The 16,990-nt window shown below is 53.4% G+C and overlaps 1 protein-coding gene and 1 long non-coding RNA gene across 5 annotated transcripts in view; one reads left to right on the forward strand and one right to left on the reverse strand.

The window, feature by feature from the left end:
• SIK3 (SIK family kinase 3) overlaps nucleotides 1-16,990 on the forward strand; it is a 69,446-nt gene that overhangs the window by 42,029 nt on the left and 10,427 nt on the right. Inside the window, exons 4-16 of one of the 4 annotated variants that reach the window (XM_064397575.1) lie at nucleotides 587-748; nucleotides 5,762-5,886; nucleotides 6,132-6,255; nucleotides 6,948-7,066; nucleotides 7,404-7,514; nucleotides 7,637-7,780; nucleotides 8,331-8,411; nucleotides 8,522-8,631; nucleotides 9,079-9,232; nucleotides 9,848-10,003; nucleotides 10,697-10,767; nucleotides 13,708-13,851; nucleotides 16,503-16,653. In XM_064397575.1, the coding sequence (XP_064253645.1) occupies nucleotides 587-748; nucleotides 5,762-5,886; nucleotides 6,132-6,255; nucleotides 6,948-7,066; nucleotides 7,404-7,514; nucleotides 7,637-7,780; nucleotides 8,331-8,411; nucleotides 8,522-8,631; nucleotides 9,079-9,232; nucleotides 9,848-10,003; nucleotides 10,697-10,767; nucleotides 13,708-13,851; nucleotides 16,503-16,653 (1,652 nt within the window). The remainder of the gene's footprint in view (nucleotides 1-586; nucleotides 749-5,761; nucleotides 5,887-6,131; nucleotides 6,256-6,947; nucleotides 7,067-7,403; nucleotides 7,515-7,636; nucleotides 7,781-8,330; nucleotides 8,412-8,521; nucleotides 8,632-9,078; nucleotides 9,233-9,847; nucleotides 10,004-10,696; nucleotides 10,768-13,707; nucleotides 13,852-16,502; nucleotides 16,654-16,990) is intronic. The other 3 variants (XM_064397576.1, XM_064397577.1, XM_064397578.1) reach the window with 3 other exon arrangements.
• On the reverse strand, nucleotides 10,322-15,594 carry LOC135285370 (uncharacterized). Its single transcript, XR_010350249.1, has 3 exons — nucleotides 15,360-15,594; nucleotides 15,079-15,211; nucleotides 10,322-12,436 (listed from the first exon to the last, which is right to left on the reverse strand). It is a non-coding gene; the product is annotated as an uncharacterized LOC135285370 (long non-coding RNA).

Below are 16,990 nucleotides of genomic sequence, written 5' to 3' on the forward strand. Positions count from 1 at the left end.
TTCGCAAGGATGTCGATGCACAGAGAGGGAGGATGTCAAATCCCTGCTGCAGCTGCTGGTAGCTGTGCTGGCTGCAGAGCTGAGGTGAGCAGCTGCTTGTGGCTGTGACTACCTGGGAGCTCGCTGGTTCCAGCAGGGTTATCTTGGAGGCATGTTAGACCAAAGACAGGTTTCCTGTGAAAAACCAGGGGGAAGGAGGGATGGCACGTGGCCAGGAAGCTGCACCTCTCGAGGTGATGTGGTACCAGGCTTGGGGTCTGACTGAGGGCAAAGACTGGAAAAGCTTCATTTTTATTTTGATGTAGGAAAATATTTTAAATCTTTTGCCTTCGTGTACAAATCAGTTCTGATTTTCCAGGCATCCCCTCAGCTGTCCTCTATATAACACTAATTTCAAAGCCTTTCCCTCAGAGCCAGCCCAGGCAAGGACTGGTTGGCAGCAGTGTGCCCATCCTGCTTGTGCCTCTGCCTCTGCTGCTGGAGCTGGAAACCACGCTGTGCCCCTGTTGTTCCCACCTCCCCAGCTCTCTCCACGAGCACCAGAAGGCCCTGTGTCCATAACCCTGTGTTGTCCTCCACCTCACAGATCACCTCGTGGCCCACGGGCGCATGGCCGAGAAGGAAGCCCGGAGGAAGTTCAAGCAAATCGTGGCTGCTGTCAACTTCTGTCACTGTCGTAACATAGTCCACAGGGATCTGAAGGCAGAAAATCTCCTCCTGGATGCAAACCTGAACATCAAAATAGCAGGTGAGCTAAGCTGAGCGGTGTGGGAGGAAGGCAGCTGCTTTCAGGAGTTAATAAATGTAGGCACTGGCTGCTTCCAGGTATTCAGGGAGAAGGAAACGCGGTGCAGCTAAAGGAAGCTTTGGATTTCTGTGTGGCCTGCTGCCCAGAGCTGGAACTGCCAGGTTGTAGCCAGGAGATTTATACCTCCCTTCAAGTAGTGCAAAGTAAAAGAAGAAGGGAAAAAAGGCAGGTTTGGCTTTCTAGGCTGCAGACACTGCGGCGTTCACTCCTCTGGGTGATGGGTGAGACAGTGTCACCAAACTGACCTTGTTCTGAGTCCTGCTGCTGGTTCAGGGCTTCTTCAGAGCAGGTCAGGCTAGGGGAGAGAGCAGGAATGGCAAAGTAGGGGTGACAAGGTGGATGGTGGAGCAGTGAAGGGGAAACTGCGCTCCTGGAATCGCTCTCGATGAGGTGTGACAGAGCCAGGGTGGCCCCAGTGCTTTGGGGCTTTATTCCCTGCAGGGAGAGAAGCTCAAGCAGCTGAACACACGGGCCCTCACTTTTGGGTGGTGGGATTTTTTTGTCACTAACTGCCCTTCCAGAGATCTTCTTCCCTGGTTGTTTCTGTCCTGACCTGACACAGAGCTGCATGTCTGTGATCCTCTGACCATGAGACTGAGCCTTGCCTCGTCTCTGGGGGCACTGACTAGGCTTGGCTTTATTGGGCTTGGTGGGATTATGACCAATTGCACCAATGAGATTTAACACTTAAGAGATGGACTCAATCCTCGTGGGTCCTTTTTAGTTCAGAATATTCTGTGATTCTGCCCTGGTCGTCTCATTTCGTGGGCTTTGGAAGAGGTAGATCTTGTACTCAGCATTTAATTCTCCCAGAGCCTACAGCACAGCAGAGCACCTTTAGAAAGCACTTGCTTGCTCCCTCTCCCAGCAGACTTCCTGGGTGACATTGTTGTCTTTTGCAAGGTTGGTAACTTAATTTTATTTTTTTTTTTAAGTGCTGAGGGCTGCAAAACTTTTCAGTCTGAGCAATTTTACTTGTGGGACGTGGGAAATACTCCTCTGTCTAGATAGCATCTTGAAGAAAGGAAGCAGTCTAGCTCATTGTTGCTGCTCTCTCGTGTACCATCCTGAGGTGTTAGATTAGAGCTCAGCACTCGGCTTGTGGTGAAATCATCAGCAATTTCTTGTGCTTCCCTCACACTCCATCTGTGAGGAGGGAGTGGGGAAGGAATAGGAAGGAGAGATGGACTTCATGGACTTCCCTCTGGTGCTTAACAGTGTGAGCCACGTCCTCCTTGGCACAGGGATGATAACCTGCTCCTCACTGTGCTGGGAGCAGGAGATAAGTGACAGACAGGCTGATGCAGCAGGAGTGCAGCTCCTTGGAGTGGGAGTGGAGGGGTTGTGGAGCTCGGGGAGAGGCTGCTGGGGAGGTGTCTGAGCAGCATTTCTGGTGTTCCATGCAAAGGCTGCACTAATGGTTTGAGGCCATCTTGTGTTCACGGGAAAAATCCGCTCAGGGTGGAGGGGGAGGGTGCCTGGAAACAGCGAGAAGTTAAAAACTAACCCAGGTGGAAACTGGAATTCAGCTGGATTTGCTGGAGAAATGTCCACATGAGCAGGCTGAGAAGCTCTGGAAGTTGTGGAAACCTTTTTTTTTATCTGAGGGAGTTGGAAACTATTTTCCTTCCAAATCTGTGCTCCCAGAATGACTCCAGGAGATAGTCCCCACCCTGGTGGTGGCAGTGTTTGCCTTGGCAGGAAGATGCTGTAGTGCTTTGAAAAGTAGCCTGGAAAAGCTGATTTATGGTATAGGATTTTCCAAGTATTAAGTTTTCTCCCTATAACTCATCAATTACAACTTGACACCAGTTCTTCCATTGTTTCAAGAGAAAAAAAAAAGTGATAGCAACAGATCTGCTTCACAGCAGACCTCCCAGGAGAAATGCTACAGAAATGCTACAGAAATCCACTGGTGGAGAACCAGCTGAACCTTCACTTATTGGGCCAAGCCCTTTAACTGTGTCTCACTCAAACTTTGGAGCTTTCCAGACTCTGATCAGTGCAGCTTTTCTGGCACTTTCTGCCTGACATCCATTTGCAGCTTGAAATCCCTTGCCTGGCACTCGGCAGGTGGCAGCTCTCAGCCCCGGGGTGGGCAGTGCTGCTGCTCTCAGGGTGGGCACTCTTTGGGTTGGGGTTTCAGTGATTGCTGCCCGCTGTTTTTCCGTAACCGGCGCGATCGCGACGCTGTGACCCTCGCTCTCATTTTTCCCATGGATGCTTTTTCTCCAGTGTACCTTCTCAGAGGCTGAGTCAGTAGCTGCTGGCACTGCGTTCCCTGTGCTCCCAGCCGGAGAGTTCAGCCAGGAGTTGATGATTGCTAAACACCCCGGCCTTCCCGGGTATGGTTTCGGAGAGGAATCTGATCTATGCATCGCTTTGCATTCGTCTGCAGCAGTCAGCTGCTCCTTCCCCTCCTGAGGATCAAATCCCTGTTGGGCACAGACTGAAGCCACTCCCTGAGCTCTGCTCCAAGGAAACTTGAGGGACTGGACGCACTGTTTTGTAGCAGAGATGGTTTTTTTTAATATTTTCCCTGTATCACATCATTGTGACTCACCTTGCTGCTCAAAAATGCCTCTTTCCCTCTGCATCTGTTTGTGGAATGTGACCTGATTGCTCCCTGAGGATTTGGATTTATGCATTTCCTTGGCCGTAGATTTTAAGAAAGTTTATTTAAGTTGTAATTTGTGTTTTTGTTTGGTTTAGATTTTGTGCTTAGTTGCTCCGGGGTTTTCAAGTCCTCCCATGAACTTTCCTTGGGTTTTTTAAGCCCTGCTGCTTTCCCCAGCCTTGACCTCAGTCCCGCAGCACAGGTGGGATCTGGGAGCCGTTTCCAGCCTGGGAGCAGTGTCCCTGTAGAGGATCTGCTGGCTCCAGCTCCCTGCTGAGCCCAGCAGCCTGCCTGCCCTGTGCCAGGAGGGGCTGGGCACAGCAGCATCCCTGCCCAGGGAGAGGTTCCACCCCAAGAGCCGGGACAGCCGCGGGGCGAGCGCACAGCTCTGGGACCCGCTGGCCCCGTTCCCTAAGGACAGACCCTGCATTTCCCCTTCTCCCCACCTCCTCTCCCTGTCCAAAAGAGCTGTGAATCCCTGGATGAATTTCAGCACGACGGGGAAGGGGTGAAGTTTCCCAGCCGGCCAATCTGCAGGAAGCAGAGCAGGGTGCAGGAGGCAGCTGTTGCGTGTCTGTTCTGAGGCTGCAGTGCTGCCAGCTGGCATGGCACAGCCCTGGAATGGCATGGACCTGGAATGGCACAGCCCTGGAATGGCACAGCCCTGCCCCTGCTGCTGACACTCGCTGTGACCTGTGCAGCAGAGTGGGGAGCACCTCAGGCCTGTCACCTGAGCAGGGCTGGAGCTGCTCCCGGCTGTGCACTCCTTGGAAAATACAGGTGGTTCCCCAGGGCCTGCTCGTGTACTTACAAGGACAAATAAAAGTAACTAAGCTAGGATAACTTGCTCAATATATGGGAAGTGCCAAAATTCCACAGTCATAAGGAGTTTATGTCTGAACCTGATACAAATGCTGTGTGTTGGGAAATACATCCAGTGCTGCAGCGTTTATTGCTGGCTCCGGTGGCTGTAACTCAGGCACTTGTTACACATCCTGCTTTGAACGTGAGACAGCAGCTCAAAAGCTTGCAGAGGTGGAAAAGACAATTGTGCAGCTGTGTGCTATTTCCCTGGAATTGTCCTCCAAAGGCTGACTGGAGGTTTAGATGGCTTCACTGCCAACAGTAAAAACCCAACGGGCATGTAAGTGCCTTGTTTTGATTCCACAGTGCCTTTAAAGAACATTTACCATCTCTGCTCTGTTTGGAGCAGCCTGGTGTGTACTCCAGGTGTTTCCACAGAACAGGCTGACCTAGGTATTCTCCACGTGCATAAATTATCTCCACAGTGGGAATTTCCTCCCTGCAAAGGGACAGGGAGAAGGAATTTGGCTGTGCCCCCCTGGAGCTGAGCTGGCAGGAGCAGTGCCAGGTGGGCTGCTGGGTTCTGCAGACGCTGTGCAAAGGAGGAGAGGAGTCACCTGAAATTAGGTCATGGAAAATCCTGTAAGGAGAACAGCAAGAGGGAGCATGGACTCACCAATTAGTGCATTCTGGGGAGTGCTGGTGGGATTTTCCTGCCTCTGGCACAGGCCTGTTGGCATCACTGGTGATCCTCACTTGGAGGTCAGTGTGGAACTGGTAGTTAATTGGTAATTAACTGGTAATATTGAGTAATGTTAAATGTGTCAGGAAAAACATGTGGACACCTCAGAACTCCTCTCTGGGATGGTGATTGCTTCAATTCAATTGTGGAGGAAAAAAAGGAAGGAAATTTAGTGAAGATTCTTTCTTTTTACAAGAACCAGCTCCCTTCTCTTAGATCCAGACTGGTTTCCTTGCCCTTTGTAGTGCAGGTCCCAGCTGTGAGCCAGGGGGAGGCAGATTAATTAACAGAGAATGCCATTAGTGCCCACGTAAGCTGATGGTTGGCTGCCTGCGAGGTGAAGACCTTTCTCTTTCAGGATTTGTTGTTTGCTCTTGGTGAAGGATTTGACTCTGTTGGTGGAGCTTCCCACCATAACCCTGTAGTGCTTTCTGAAAAATCAGAATTCCCGTTCTTTTTCCCTTTGCACTCTGTCCTTGCTGGCACTGCCCAGAGCTCAGGGCACCATGGAGGTTTGGAGTTGCCACCCCTGGAGGTGTCCAAGGAAAGACTGGACATGGCACTCAGTGCTCTGGGCTTGTGACAAGGTGGGGATCGGGCACAGGTTGGACTCGATGACCCTGGAGGTCTTTTCTAACCTCAGTGACTGCATTTCCAGTGTCTGTGTACCAGTTACCCATTACAGGATGGTACGTGACCTTACCAGACTCAGCAAGTTTCTGAAATACCATTTGTTCAGGGCAGTTGGAGTGAATCACATTCCTCTCATCGGTTCTCTTTGTTCTTTCAGATTTTGGGTTCAGCAACATCTTCACCCCTGGCCAGCTCCTTAAAACCTGGTGTGGGAGTCCTCCCTATGCTGCTCCAGAGCTCTTTGAAGGCAAGGAGTATGATGGGCCAAAGGTTGATATTTGGGTATGTGATGAGCCTCTTTCTCTCTGACTTTGATGTGATTTTTGTTTGTTTGGCTTTGCTTCCTGAGTGCTCCGTACACGTCTTGGAGAAAAGCCCTGACACAGCAAAAAGCCTTTTCCAAAGAAACATTTCCAGAGCCGCATTCTGGCTCCTCCATGCTGCATTTTCCCTGTGGGGAGGACGCCTTGCCCAGGGGTGGCTCGTGGCTGGGTTTGGCGCTGCTGACGGGTGTGTTCTGTGTGCAGAGCCTCGGCGTGGTGCTGTACGTGCTGGTGTGCGGGGCGCTGCCCTTCGACGGGAGCACGCTGCAGAACCTGCGCGCGCGGGTGCTCAGCGGCAAGTTCCGCATCCCCTTCTTCATGTCCACAGGTAAGGGGCCACTCGGGGTTTCCACTACACCTCCCTCAGCTTTTTACAGCATCATGGGGCAGGAATTTCCAGCAGCAGCGCCGTCAGAGATGAGTGTTTGTGTCCCACTGCTGCAAAAACACTTTAATAATAAATTTTGGGTGTGAAAAGTGTGATTAATTTTCATTTAAAATCAGCCTAACAAAGAGTCACGTGTAGGTACTCGGTTGCCTGCTGTCAGGTTAAGGAACAATTTTGCGTGGAGTTTCCCAGCTGAAGAGTTTCTTGCTTGCTGTCTTATCTAGGGAAGAGGTTCTCTCCATGCAGAAAATTCTGCTAAAATACGGAGATTTCAAAGCAAACTTAGATCCCTGCCTAAACGGGAGAGCCTCAGCAATCCCTCTTGGTGACAGCACAGCTGTGGAGTGGAGAACATTCTCAGGACCCTTTGCTCTCCACCTCCAAAAGCCACTCACATCAGGATGGGGAGGGACAGGGTGACAGGGCTCTGTGTATTCAGGGTGGCTTCGCTCTTCCCTAGCACAGGGGAGTCGGTGTCTGCAGCAGTGAGGCACGTTGGAGATCAGCAGGTGTGAAGTGCAGAGGAGAAGCAGTGTTTCTGTGAGGTGACTCCCCAGAGGGGAGTTTGGAAAGGGAATGCTGCAGCAGCCGTGTCCCTCCCTGTGGGTGACCCGGCCTCTCTTCCCTGGCAGAGTGTGAACACCTGATCCGCCACATGCTGGTGCTGGACCCGAGCAAGAGGCTCTCCATGGAGCAGATCTGCAAACACAAGTGGATGAAGCTGGGGGAGGCTGATGCAGAGTTTGACAGGGTGAGCAGCAATGAGCAGGGTCTGCTCAGTGACTCAAACGAGCTTTGGGCACGTGGTGCTGCAGTGTTGGTTCTGTTCTTCGGGAACACTCATTCCCAGGCGTGGCCTTTCCCTTTTCTCTGTCTCCTGGCCTTGCTCTCCACATCACTCCTTATCTGTGTACATTTTTGTATCTTCCCCTGTGGCACTGGGAGCTTGGGGCAGAGGATTTCGGCTCGGTTGCCATCAGACCTCACGCCAGCTGCAGCCAGAGCCCGGTGCTTGGGCTCTTGGGAGCGCTGTGACTCATCAGTGTGCCTTTGGGAATGTCAGCTCTGACTGTGCTGTGCCCTCACAGCTGATAGCAGAGTGTCAGCACCTGAAGACCGAGAGGCAGCTGGAGCCGCTGAACGAGGACGTGCTGCTGGCCATGGCGGACATGGGGCTGGACAAGGAGCGCACGGTGCAGGTGAGGCCTGGCGCGCCCTGCCTGCTCCTCTCGCTGACACATGGCTGCTTTTGTGGCAGCAGAGTATAAAATGCATTTCATCACTGCCCAGGAGGGAGTGACCGCTCTGCTTTGCCTTGCAGTCGCTGCGGGCCGACGCGTACGATCACTACAGCGCGATCTACAGCCTGCTGTGCGACCGCCTCAAGCGGCACAAGAACCTGCGCATCGCGCCCTCGCCCAGCGTCCCGCGCACCGTCACCTTCCCCGCCTCGGCCAGCATCCAGGTGCATCCCCTCTGCCACCCCCTCCAGCCCTGCGGGGCCACACACTCCCTTACCTGCTAAACTCGGCCTTGCTCGCGGCTGTCCACGCCCTGGCTGGAGTGGCAGATGTTCCTCGTCTGAGGGTGTGGTTTGTGCTTAGGGTGCCCTAGTTCTGAGGTTAGGAGCAGTTTGTGCATTGGCTGAACATCCTTCAGTCATAACATCATCAGACAGTCTGCTGCTCGCTCAGCGACAGAGGGGAAGGAACTGAGGGGGTTATTGGGAGCTGCAGTTCCCAGCCCAGGGCTGCTGTGTGATGCTTCCTCCCCACCTTGTGCTGCTGATGGAGCAATGAGCACTTGCTTTGGGAGAGAGGAGGGAAGCAGAAGAGATGCTGACCCTGCCTGAACAGAAGGAAGGGGGGTAAATGACACAGCCTCTTGAGAATAAACAGCTGTTCACTGGCTCCAGGGTCACCTCCCTGTTCCAGGTGCTTAGGGCTGGTGTTAATCCAGCAGTGTTTGTAAAGCAATGCTGTGTTTGTGTCTTTGACCCTGATCTCTCCACTCAGCAGACAGAACAGACAGGCAACACCATGAACATCAACGTGCCCCAAGTCCAGCTCATCAACCCTGAGAACCAAATTGTGGAGGTGAGGCTCATCCCCATGACCCCTGCAAAGCTCTTTTTCTGGCTCACATCAAAGCCTTTCCTTTGATCCTCACGTTGCATTTCAACATCTCCAACGTTTGTCCTGCCCAGACTGATGGAACAATGAACTTGGACAGTGATGAAGGGGAGGAGCCATCACCCGAGGCTCTGGTCCGCTACCTCTCCATGAGGAGGCACACAGTGGGAGTAGCTGACCCACGGTGAGTACTGCACTCCAGCCTGGGCCTTCACTCCCAGCATGTCACTTTGGTCCTTCTGGGTGTTCCTAAAGGTGCCAGTCCCCCTGCAGAGGTTGGTCAGTATTTTAGATGGGGATGAGGTATTTCCTCCTGCCCTTCCTGATCAGCTCTGGGTAAGCTGTGCTTTGGCCAGGGCGAGTGTCTCACCTGAGCTGCACTGCTGTCATGTCCAAGGTGGAGTTTTTGTGATAAATGCCATTGAGGTTAATGCCCAAGAGCTAATTCTGCCAAATCTCAACATGGAGGGGAAAAAAGGGACAAATGAAACCAAAGAGTGGCTTGGCTGCTCTTTGTGACCATTTTCCAGAAATAAAAGAAGCTTTTTGTGAAGGGAAGCTGGGTGTACTGGGTCTGTGAGGGGTTTCCTCACGTCATGGCTAATTCCCCTCTCCAAATGTGATTGTCCAGGACGGAAGTCATGGAAGACCTGCAGAAGCTCCTGCCTGGCTTCCCCCGTGTCACTCCTCAGGCTCCGTTCCTGCAGGTGACCCCGAATGTGAACTTCATGCACAACGTGCTGCCCAGGCAGAACCTGCAGCCCACGGGGCAGCTGGAGTACAAGGTACTGCCCAGGATCCCTGCTCTGCTCTGTGCCCTGCCTGCTGGGAGGGGTGTTTGTGCTCCCTCTGTTTGTCACTCCTTGGACTGCATGAGCCTCAAGAATTACTGTCTTCTTGTATGATTCCAATTGGCTCTCTAAAGTAGGTTTAGATCAAATATTAGGAAAATATTCTTTACTGTGAGAGTAGTGAGGCACTGGAACAGGTTGCCCAGAAAAGCTGCAGATACCCCATCCCTGGAAGCGTCCAAGACCAGGCTGGATGGAGCTCTGAGCAACCTGGGATAGTGGAAAGTGCCCCTGCCCATGGCACGGGGTTGGAATGAGATGATCTTTAAGGTCCTTTCCAACCCAAACCATTGTGTGAAAAAGCTGAAGAATGAAAGAGCAGTGCAGTATGAAATTAATAAACGGGCTGGGGAGAAACAGAGCTGTGCTGCCTGGTTTTCAGCTAAAGCAGCATGCAGGGAGCTGCAGAATTAAACCCTGCTCATCCCCTGCCCCACATCCCTCGAGTCACTGTTGCCATCCCTGAATCCCAGAGGGCTCATCATCTCCTGCGGTGTGACCCGGGGCTGTGCCCGGGGTGGCTGACGGTGCTCCGTGTGTGTTTTGCAGGAGCAGTCCCTGCTGCAGCCCCCCACGCTGCAGCTGCTGAACGGGATGGGCCCGCTGGGGCGGCGCGCGTCCGACGGCGGGGCCAACATCCAGCTGCACGCGCAGCAGCTGCTCAAGCGGCCCCGCGGCCCCTCGCCGCTCGTCACCATGACGCCCGTGAGTAGCACAGGGGGCAGGGAGCTTCAGTCATCCCCTCCCGCAGGCAGAGGTGGCCGTGCCCAGCTCACAGCAGGCCCAGCGCTGCAGGGATGCGCCTGCTCGCTGCAGGGGTGTTCCTGCTCGCTGCAGGGGTGTTCCTGCTCTCTGCACGCTCCTGCACCCCTTGCAGGACTTGCTGTGCTCCTCTGGAGGTGGCAGGTGGGGCTGTGTGTTCCTCTCTGGAACTGATCTCGGGTTTCTTGCAGTCAGGGTGACCCCAAGAGTCCTTTTTTCCTAGGCCGACGGTCAAAGAAAGAGTTGGAATTCTTCGGCTTTGGTTGTTTATTGTCTCTTATTTAAAACATTCTTTTTTGGACCTGCAGAGGTCTGTTCAGCAGGTCTGTCAAGGGCACATTGTAATGGTTGCTTTGTCCTTTGCTGATGCCATGGAGAAACCTCCAGTGTCGGTGTCAGGCGTGTTCTCTCTCCCTGGGTGCATCTGTGTCAATGAGTTCTCCAAGCAGCAGCAGCCCTGCCCAGGCACTTGGACTGGGGGAGGAATGTTGGAAGGGGTTCTTGGCCAGGTTTCCTTGGTGCTGCAGAGGAGCCAGCACACACCCCTGTGGAAGCTTGTTTGGGAAGATCAGGTGTCTCCTGCATGGAGGGGACCGTGCTGGGTGTCCTCCTGAGCCGTGGCTTGTCTCTCCACAGGCTGTGCCAGCTGTCACCCCTGTGGACGAGGAGAGCTCCGATGGGGAGCCGGACCAGGAAGCTGTGCAGAGGTAACTCCCACTGTTAACATTTGCCCTTCCTACCTCCACGAGGCTCACCTTGGGCTGTTCCAGAGCTGATCCAAGCACAGCCACCTCATCAGGACACCACTGTTGATTTTACAGCAAAGGCTCAACACTTCTCCTGTTCCTCTGGGTGTTGATTACTGTAGGCAGTTGCTCCTCTGGCACTACTGGGTGCTTGCAAAGCTGGATTCCCCTGAAATTGGTAGCTGATTGAGCACTAGGTTCTCCAGAAACTCTTGGAACTGCTAAATTCCTTTGCTTAGTGTGCACCAGCATGCCATCCACACTAACCTGCCAAGTGAGTGCCGAGGGATTCCCCTCCCTGCTGGGTGCTGGAGGTGGGAGAATCTCCTCTGTGGCCTTGGGTGCCAGTGCAGCAGCTTTTGTATCAAGACATGCAGTAAACATCCAACTCTGATGCCTCAAACAAAGTGAGCTTGCTGGAATTACGGGTACCTCTAGCTGCTAATTTTAGCATCAGGCCTTAAAATAGTCTGCTCCAATAAGGGAAGCATTATTAGCTCTCAGGCTGGGAACTTCTGTTCTCTGTGTCTGCTCTAAACACATTGTAGGAAGTGGGTAGAATGTGCTTGTACTTTCTCAGTCCATGAACACACTAACCATGGCCTTGCTAACATTTTCTTAGGAGCTTTTGCATAGTTTCTTCTCTGCTAACCAGCTGGGCACTACGTGTGGTGGGTGCTCCTGCTTCTTACCTCAAACTGGAAGAGCTTTCTGGATCCCCCTTTGTACAGGTCATCACCTGGGTAAGGGAGTGGCTCCTCAGGGGCTCACCAGGGTTCAGACTGGGGGTTGTTGCAGGCAGGGTGACACTGGGGTGGGTGCAGGTCATGCTACAGAGCCTTGGCCAGCTGTGCTCCTCTCAGTGCTCCCAGGGAACAGTGGGTGTGAGCAGTGACAGCCTGGGCACTGACACTCCTTTGCCTGACAAATCTACTTGTAGCCTCAATAATAGCTTGAACAGCCATTAACAGTTACATTATAGGGCCAGTAATGTCCTCTGACAGCACCTCAAACAGCAGGTGGTCTTCTTGGCTGTGCAAACGTGATAAATCTCATCCTTGGCAAGGGGATGCCTGGACATCTTACCTGGGCAGATTTTCACTATTCTAAACCTGAAGGTTTCAGTTGAGCCTTTAAAGCATTAGCTCAGCTGGAAACATTTTGAAACCCCTGTGTAGTGTTTTGCAAGGCACTGAAATGTTCAGATCCCACTGAAAACCAAGTCCCCTTGGACTCAGAGGTCACTTCACTGCTCTCGACAGTGCTGCCCTTAGTTCTTTCACAGCACATGTTCTTCTTCCACCAGATGGCCTTGAAAAAGCACCATCCAGGTTGTGTGTTAACTTGTTCTCCACCCCTTGTGTTGCGACATGTCAGTAGTCATCAGAGGAGAGGGTAAATAGCATTAACATCAGGGACAGATGCAAATATTTAGCTTCTCAGAACACTGCCCCAAATATTCTGTTTGCAGCCACCAGTGAGCAGCTTTTGCCCTCCTTAATCTGACCTTGAAAGCAGAGCACAGTCTTCTCTCTGTTCCAGGGAACAGTCACATCTCCTTTGAGCTTTGGGAAACTTTCTTCCACCCGAAACGCTGTTAGAGCTCGTGATTGGATTGTTCCCTGGAGGGCTGAAATAAAATGATCTTACCAAACCACAACAGTAAAGCTCTTTGGGAACCTTTCCCTGTCTACATCAAATGATTCTTAAACAGCTAATGGCACGGGCTTTGGCGGGGCACCACGGCACTGTTAACCTGCTGCTTCTGCTTAAGTGGCTTCAGCAGCACAGAGGGGCTGCGTTTGGGCAAGTCTGTATTGCTGGCTGCTCTTTCTGCTTCCCGGGGGCAGGAGCTGGGTGAAAGAGCAGAGGTGAGGGTGTGCAGGTGTCACTGCCCGAGTGGTGCTCGGCCTGCTTACCACAGCTGCTGGTCCACAGGGCAGAGAGGGTTGAGCTCACCCAGCGGCCTTGAGCGGGCGCAGCCTGGCTGCAGTGCCAGCCCTGGGCAGGGGTTTCAGCCCCTCTGTGCCAGCCCCATGCCCTGGCTGGGCTGGGCCAGGAGCAGCAGGCAGGCAGCAGCTCTCAGCACTGCCTGGTCCTTCCTCACATCCTTGCTGGAGCAGAGGCTCCGAGTTCCCTTCCCCGGTCTTTGGGGGCTTTGCAGGAGACCTGCAGCTCTTTTCCAGTGCAGAGCAGGCTTTTGTTTAAGCTGTCGCCTCCCAGCTCAGGTGTGAGAGGCAAGCCCAGCCCTGGTGCTGGTGGCTCCAGAAGGAGGAACCCTCTTGCTGCTCGGTTCCCGTTCCCTGCGCATCCCGGCCATTCCCGACTTCGAGCAGGGACTAGATGGCGCACTTGGACCGGGCTGGCACAGCCCTGCCTCAGCCCAGCCCTTCCTCGTGCTCCTCGCACCCTTCCCGTGCTGGGACGCGGTGGCCACTGCTGGTGGCCGGACCCGGGTGTGCCAGGGTGGCTCTGAGGAGCGAAGGCTCCCTGGCAGCAGCAGCTCTGCTCTGTGCCCAGCTCCCCCTGGGTGATGTGTGCCCTGGCTGCCCGGGCTGGGACACACGGGCAGACCTGCTGTGGTGCCGTGAATGCCCGCTGGGGGCAGGTGGGTATTCCCAAAGGGACATACCAGCATTCCCCTTGAGCTGAAGCCTCAAGGAAGAGCAGACAGCTCCTCTTTCCTTCCAAGGCTGGCAGTGGAGCACCAGCAGCTGATACTCCACTTGTCCCCAGAGCACTGGGGAGCCAGTGCTGTGACAGGCATGGGCAGCGTGTCCATGGCATGTTCTGAGCACTGCACAAGCTTCTTCCTTCCCGTTTCCTCTGGGTTTTCTAACACTCCCTGTTTTCGGAGTACTCCCATCAGTCTCTTATAAAATGTGCTCCTGCTTGTTGCAGATACTTGGCAAATAGGTCAAAAAGGCACACTCTGGCCATGACCAACCCTACAGCTGAAATCCCTCCAGACTTGCAGAGGCAGCTAGGACAGCAGTCCTTCCGACCCCGGGCTTGGGCTCCACACCTGGGACCCGACCAGCACCGGTGAGTAACGGCACCGGCCGGCCGGGCAGCCTGCGCCAGGAGTCCTGCCCAGCTGGCCCTGGCATGGAGCACGGAGGACACCCCGCCGGCAGGGAGGGGTGAGGAGGAGGAGGAGGAGGAGCAGGGACAAAGAGCAGACCCACAGAGCAGAGGGTGTCTGACCCCCTGCCTGCAGGGACCAGCAGGATCAGCTGGCTCTTCCCTCCAGTCCCGCTTTTGTGGCTGGAAGTGATTTGCTGGAATGGCTGCCATCACAGAAATATTGGGAATAAGCTATTTTTTTTTGAGAGGAAAGCTTTTCCCTGTGTAATGGTAGGCATCAAGGTAGCAGATTTGCTACACAACATTTTTGGAGGCAAATGCAGGCAAAAGATTGCACCAAGAGTCATCCACAGCAGAGCTTAAAACCCTCACTGTTCTGCACCAGAGTTGTGTGTTCTGACTGCAAAGTCTCTGTGCAAAGCTCCTCGAGAGTAATTTCATTTCTCACCTGAACCCTTGATGGGAATGATGTGAGAAAAGGAATCTGGGTGGGGAAGGAAAAAAACCATCACAGTGTCTGGGAAAGAGGGAACTTTTGGACTGGATCTAAACACACTCAGGATGTGGGGGAGGGACAGTCCTGATGGAGAGGTGTTAATGTGACACAGTCCTTGTCACAGCAGTCAACCGGAGATGCTAATGCCACAGAGGGAGCTTAAATTCCTCATAACAAAAAAAACCCTCCTAAAAAATGCTTGGAAGTGCCCTGACACCTCAGTGCTGGGAGCGAACCAGCTGCAAGCTGGAGTTTGCTGCCTTTTGGGAAAGCAGAGGCTGCCAGGCCAGGCTGGTGCTGCTGTTCAGCCCCTCAGGCTGCTCACAGTGGCAGACTTGACAAAGCCCTTTTTATTGGAGCCAGAGACCTGCTGAGCTGAGCACTGATGTGATCAGCAGGGACAGGTGAACTCTGAGCAGGCTGAGACAGTGCTAGTGCCACGCTGGAGCTGGAAACCAAGATAAGCACCTCTCTGCCCTCAAGTTACTCCCTCAGAGGTGCCTGGGGGATGGGAAGAGCAGAGGGGAAACATTTTTAGGGCCACAGCTTGATAGGAAGAGCAGTGCAGCTTGCAAAACAAGCAGAATGTGCTGTGTCCTGCTTTCAGGATTGCTGCAAATCCTAAAGGTAAGCCAAGTCCTTCACACACAGCAGGAACGGAATTTTTACAAGACTTTAAACACACTTACCCTGTAAATAATGTTGGTGTCACCTCTGGCTCTTGGCTCTGGAGTCCTGAAGCTGTTGCATCATGAGCAGGGTGGTATCTGCTTGTTCCACTCTTGGTGTTGTAACGTGCTGTGAGCCTGTTCTGTGTTTTTCCTGTGAAATCATGGAAATTTCATCTGACCATGGTCTAAACACAGTGTTCCACAGTGAGTTCATTACATACCTGGCACAGAAATTAGCAGTCATTGTGTAAATAAACCACATTATTGAAAGCCAGGTGGGTTTTATTTTAGCCCTTTACCTATTTTAAGCCATCTTGTGTGTCTTCTTACTTGTCACGTTAAATATCTGAAAGCAGAATTGAAGTACAGCTGTACAGGGAAGTGCAGCTGTTCTGCCTTGCCCACATGGGTTTCAAAAACTCAGCATGATTTTATCTGTAGCTTCTGCTTTCCATCAATGCAACAGGAGAACAAATGGATCAGGATAATGGATGGGATGGCTTCAAAAGGCTGGAGCACGGCTCTTCCCTTGGAAGGAAGCTGAACTGTGTCCTCCCAAGGCAGAGACAGGGACAAAACAGAGCCCAGCCTGCTGGGAGTGGCCCAGCATCAGTCACTTTGTGACAAGGGGAGCCTGGAGCAGGCCCTCAGGGTGACCTCTGGAGCTCAGGACCCCTCCAGCTGCAGCCAGGCAGGCTCCTGCTGGGTTTGGTGTCAGAGGTGCTGCAAAGACCATGACTCCATGAGCTTCTCACACACAGAGGCTGCTGCTGGAGCCTGTGCATTAAATGCTGCTTGCTGGGCTCTGGAGATGGCATCTGCAGAATCTTTACAAAAGAAATCCTTCAGTGATGGGAGAAAATCCTCCCTGTGAGGCTGGGCAGGCCCTGGCACAGGGTGCCCAGAGGTGCTGTGGCTGCCCCATCCCTGGGGGTGTCCAGGCCAGGTTGGACAGGGCTCAGATCAACCTGGGCTAGTGGAAGATGTCCCTCCCAGCCCAAACCACTCTGTGTTTCTATGATTTGCACAGAAATCAGGTTCCAGAGATAGCAGGTGCCTGGAAGCCATGAGGGCAGGCAGAGAGCCCCAGCTGTTTGTTGTGAGGCACGTAGTGACGAGTGTCTGCCAGGTTATCTCTGCTCCTGATAACACAGGTGGCACCTCATGGCAGGGCAGGAGCTCGGTGATAATGGGGAGCCCCAGCTTCGGGAGAAAACAGCTCCTGAAAAAAAAAATCTGGCTCCCTCTGATGGCAAAGAAACCTCATTGAGAAGGGGAAGTGCTTGAGGTGCCTTGGGCACAGCTTGGTTCAGATGTGCCCATTCTGATTGCCCAGTGTGGAGCACCCAGGCAGCTGGGAGGCCGGTGGAAATGGAAAGCCTGTGCTGGAGTTTGTGCTTTGGCTGGTGTCACGTCACTAACCCCCTTTTGCCTGTGTTCAGCTCTATTTACAAGGACTCCAACACTCTGCACCTCCCCACCGAGCGCTTCTCCCCGGTCCGGCGCTTCTCCGACGGGGCTGCCAGCATCCAGGCTTTCAAAGCCCACCTGGAGAAGATGGGCAACAACAGCAGCATCAAACAGCTGCAGCAGGTGAGAGGGGGCTGGGGGTCCTCAAAACAGCCTCCACAAGGAATTCTTACTGCCTGGGTCTTGCTGCTTTGGGAAGCAAAAGAGGAATCTTTACACAGAAAGCTGAGGGACACAGTGGGGAGTTTGCAGCTGAGGGTTTGTTCCTGCCCTGTGTGACTGCAGCAAACCCTGAGTTGTCTTTTGGATGTGTGAGCTGTTCACCTGCAGTTGGGCACCTGGGGGGATTCCTGCCCCCTTTTTCTGGGGAGAACAATCATGCTGTGCCCACCCATGGGTGTCCTGCCTGTCCCTGCAGGGCCCACCAGCACTGTCAGACTGCAGCTCCTGCTCTTCCATA

Source organism: Passer domesticus, chromosome 23, assembly GCF_036417665.1.
Source record: "Passer domesticus isolate bPasDom1 chromosome 23, bPasDom1.hap1, whole genome shotgun sequence".
Lineage (NCBI taxonomy): Eukaryota > Metazoa > Chordata > Aves > Passeriformes > Passeridae > Passer > Passer domesticus.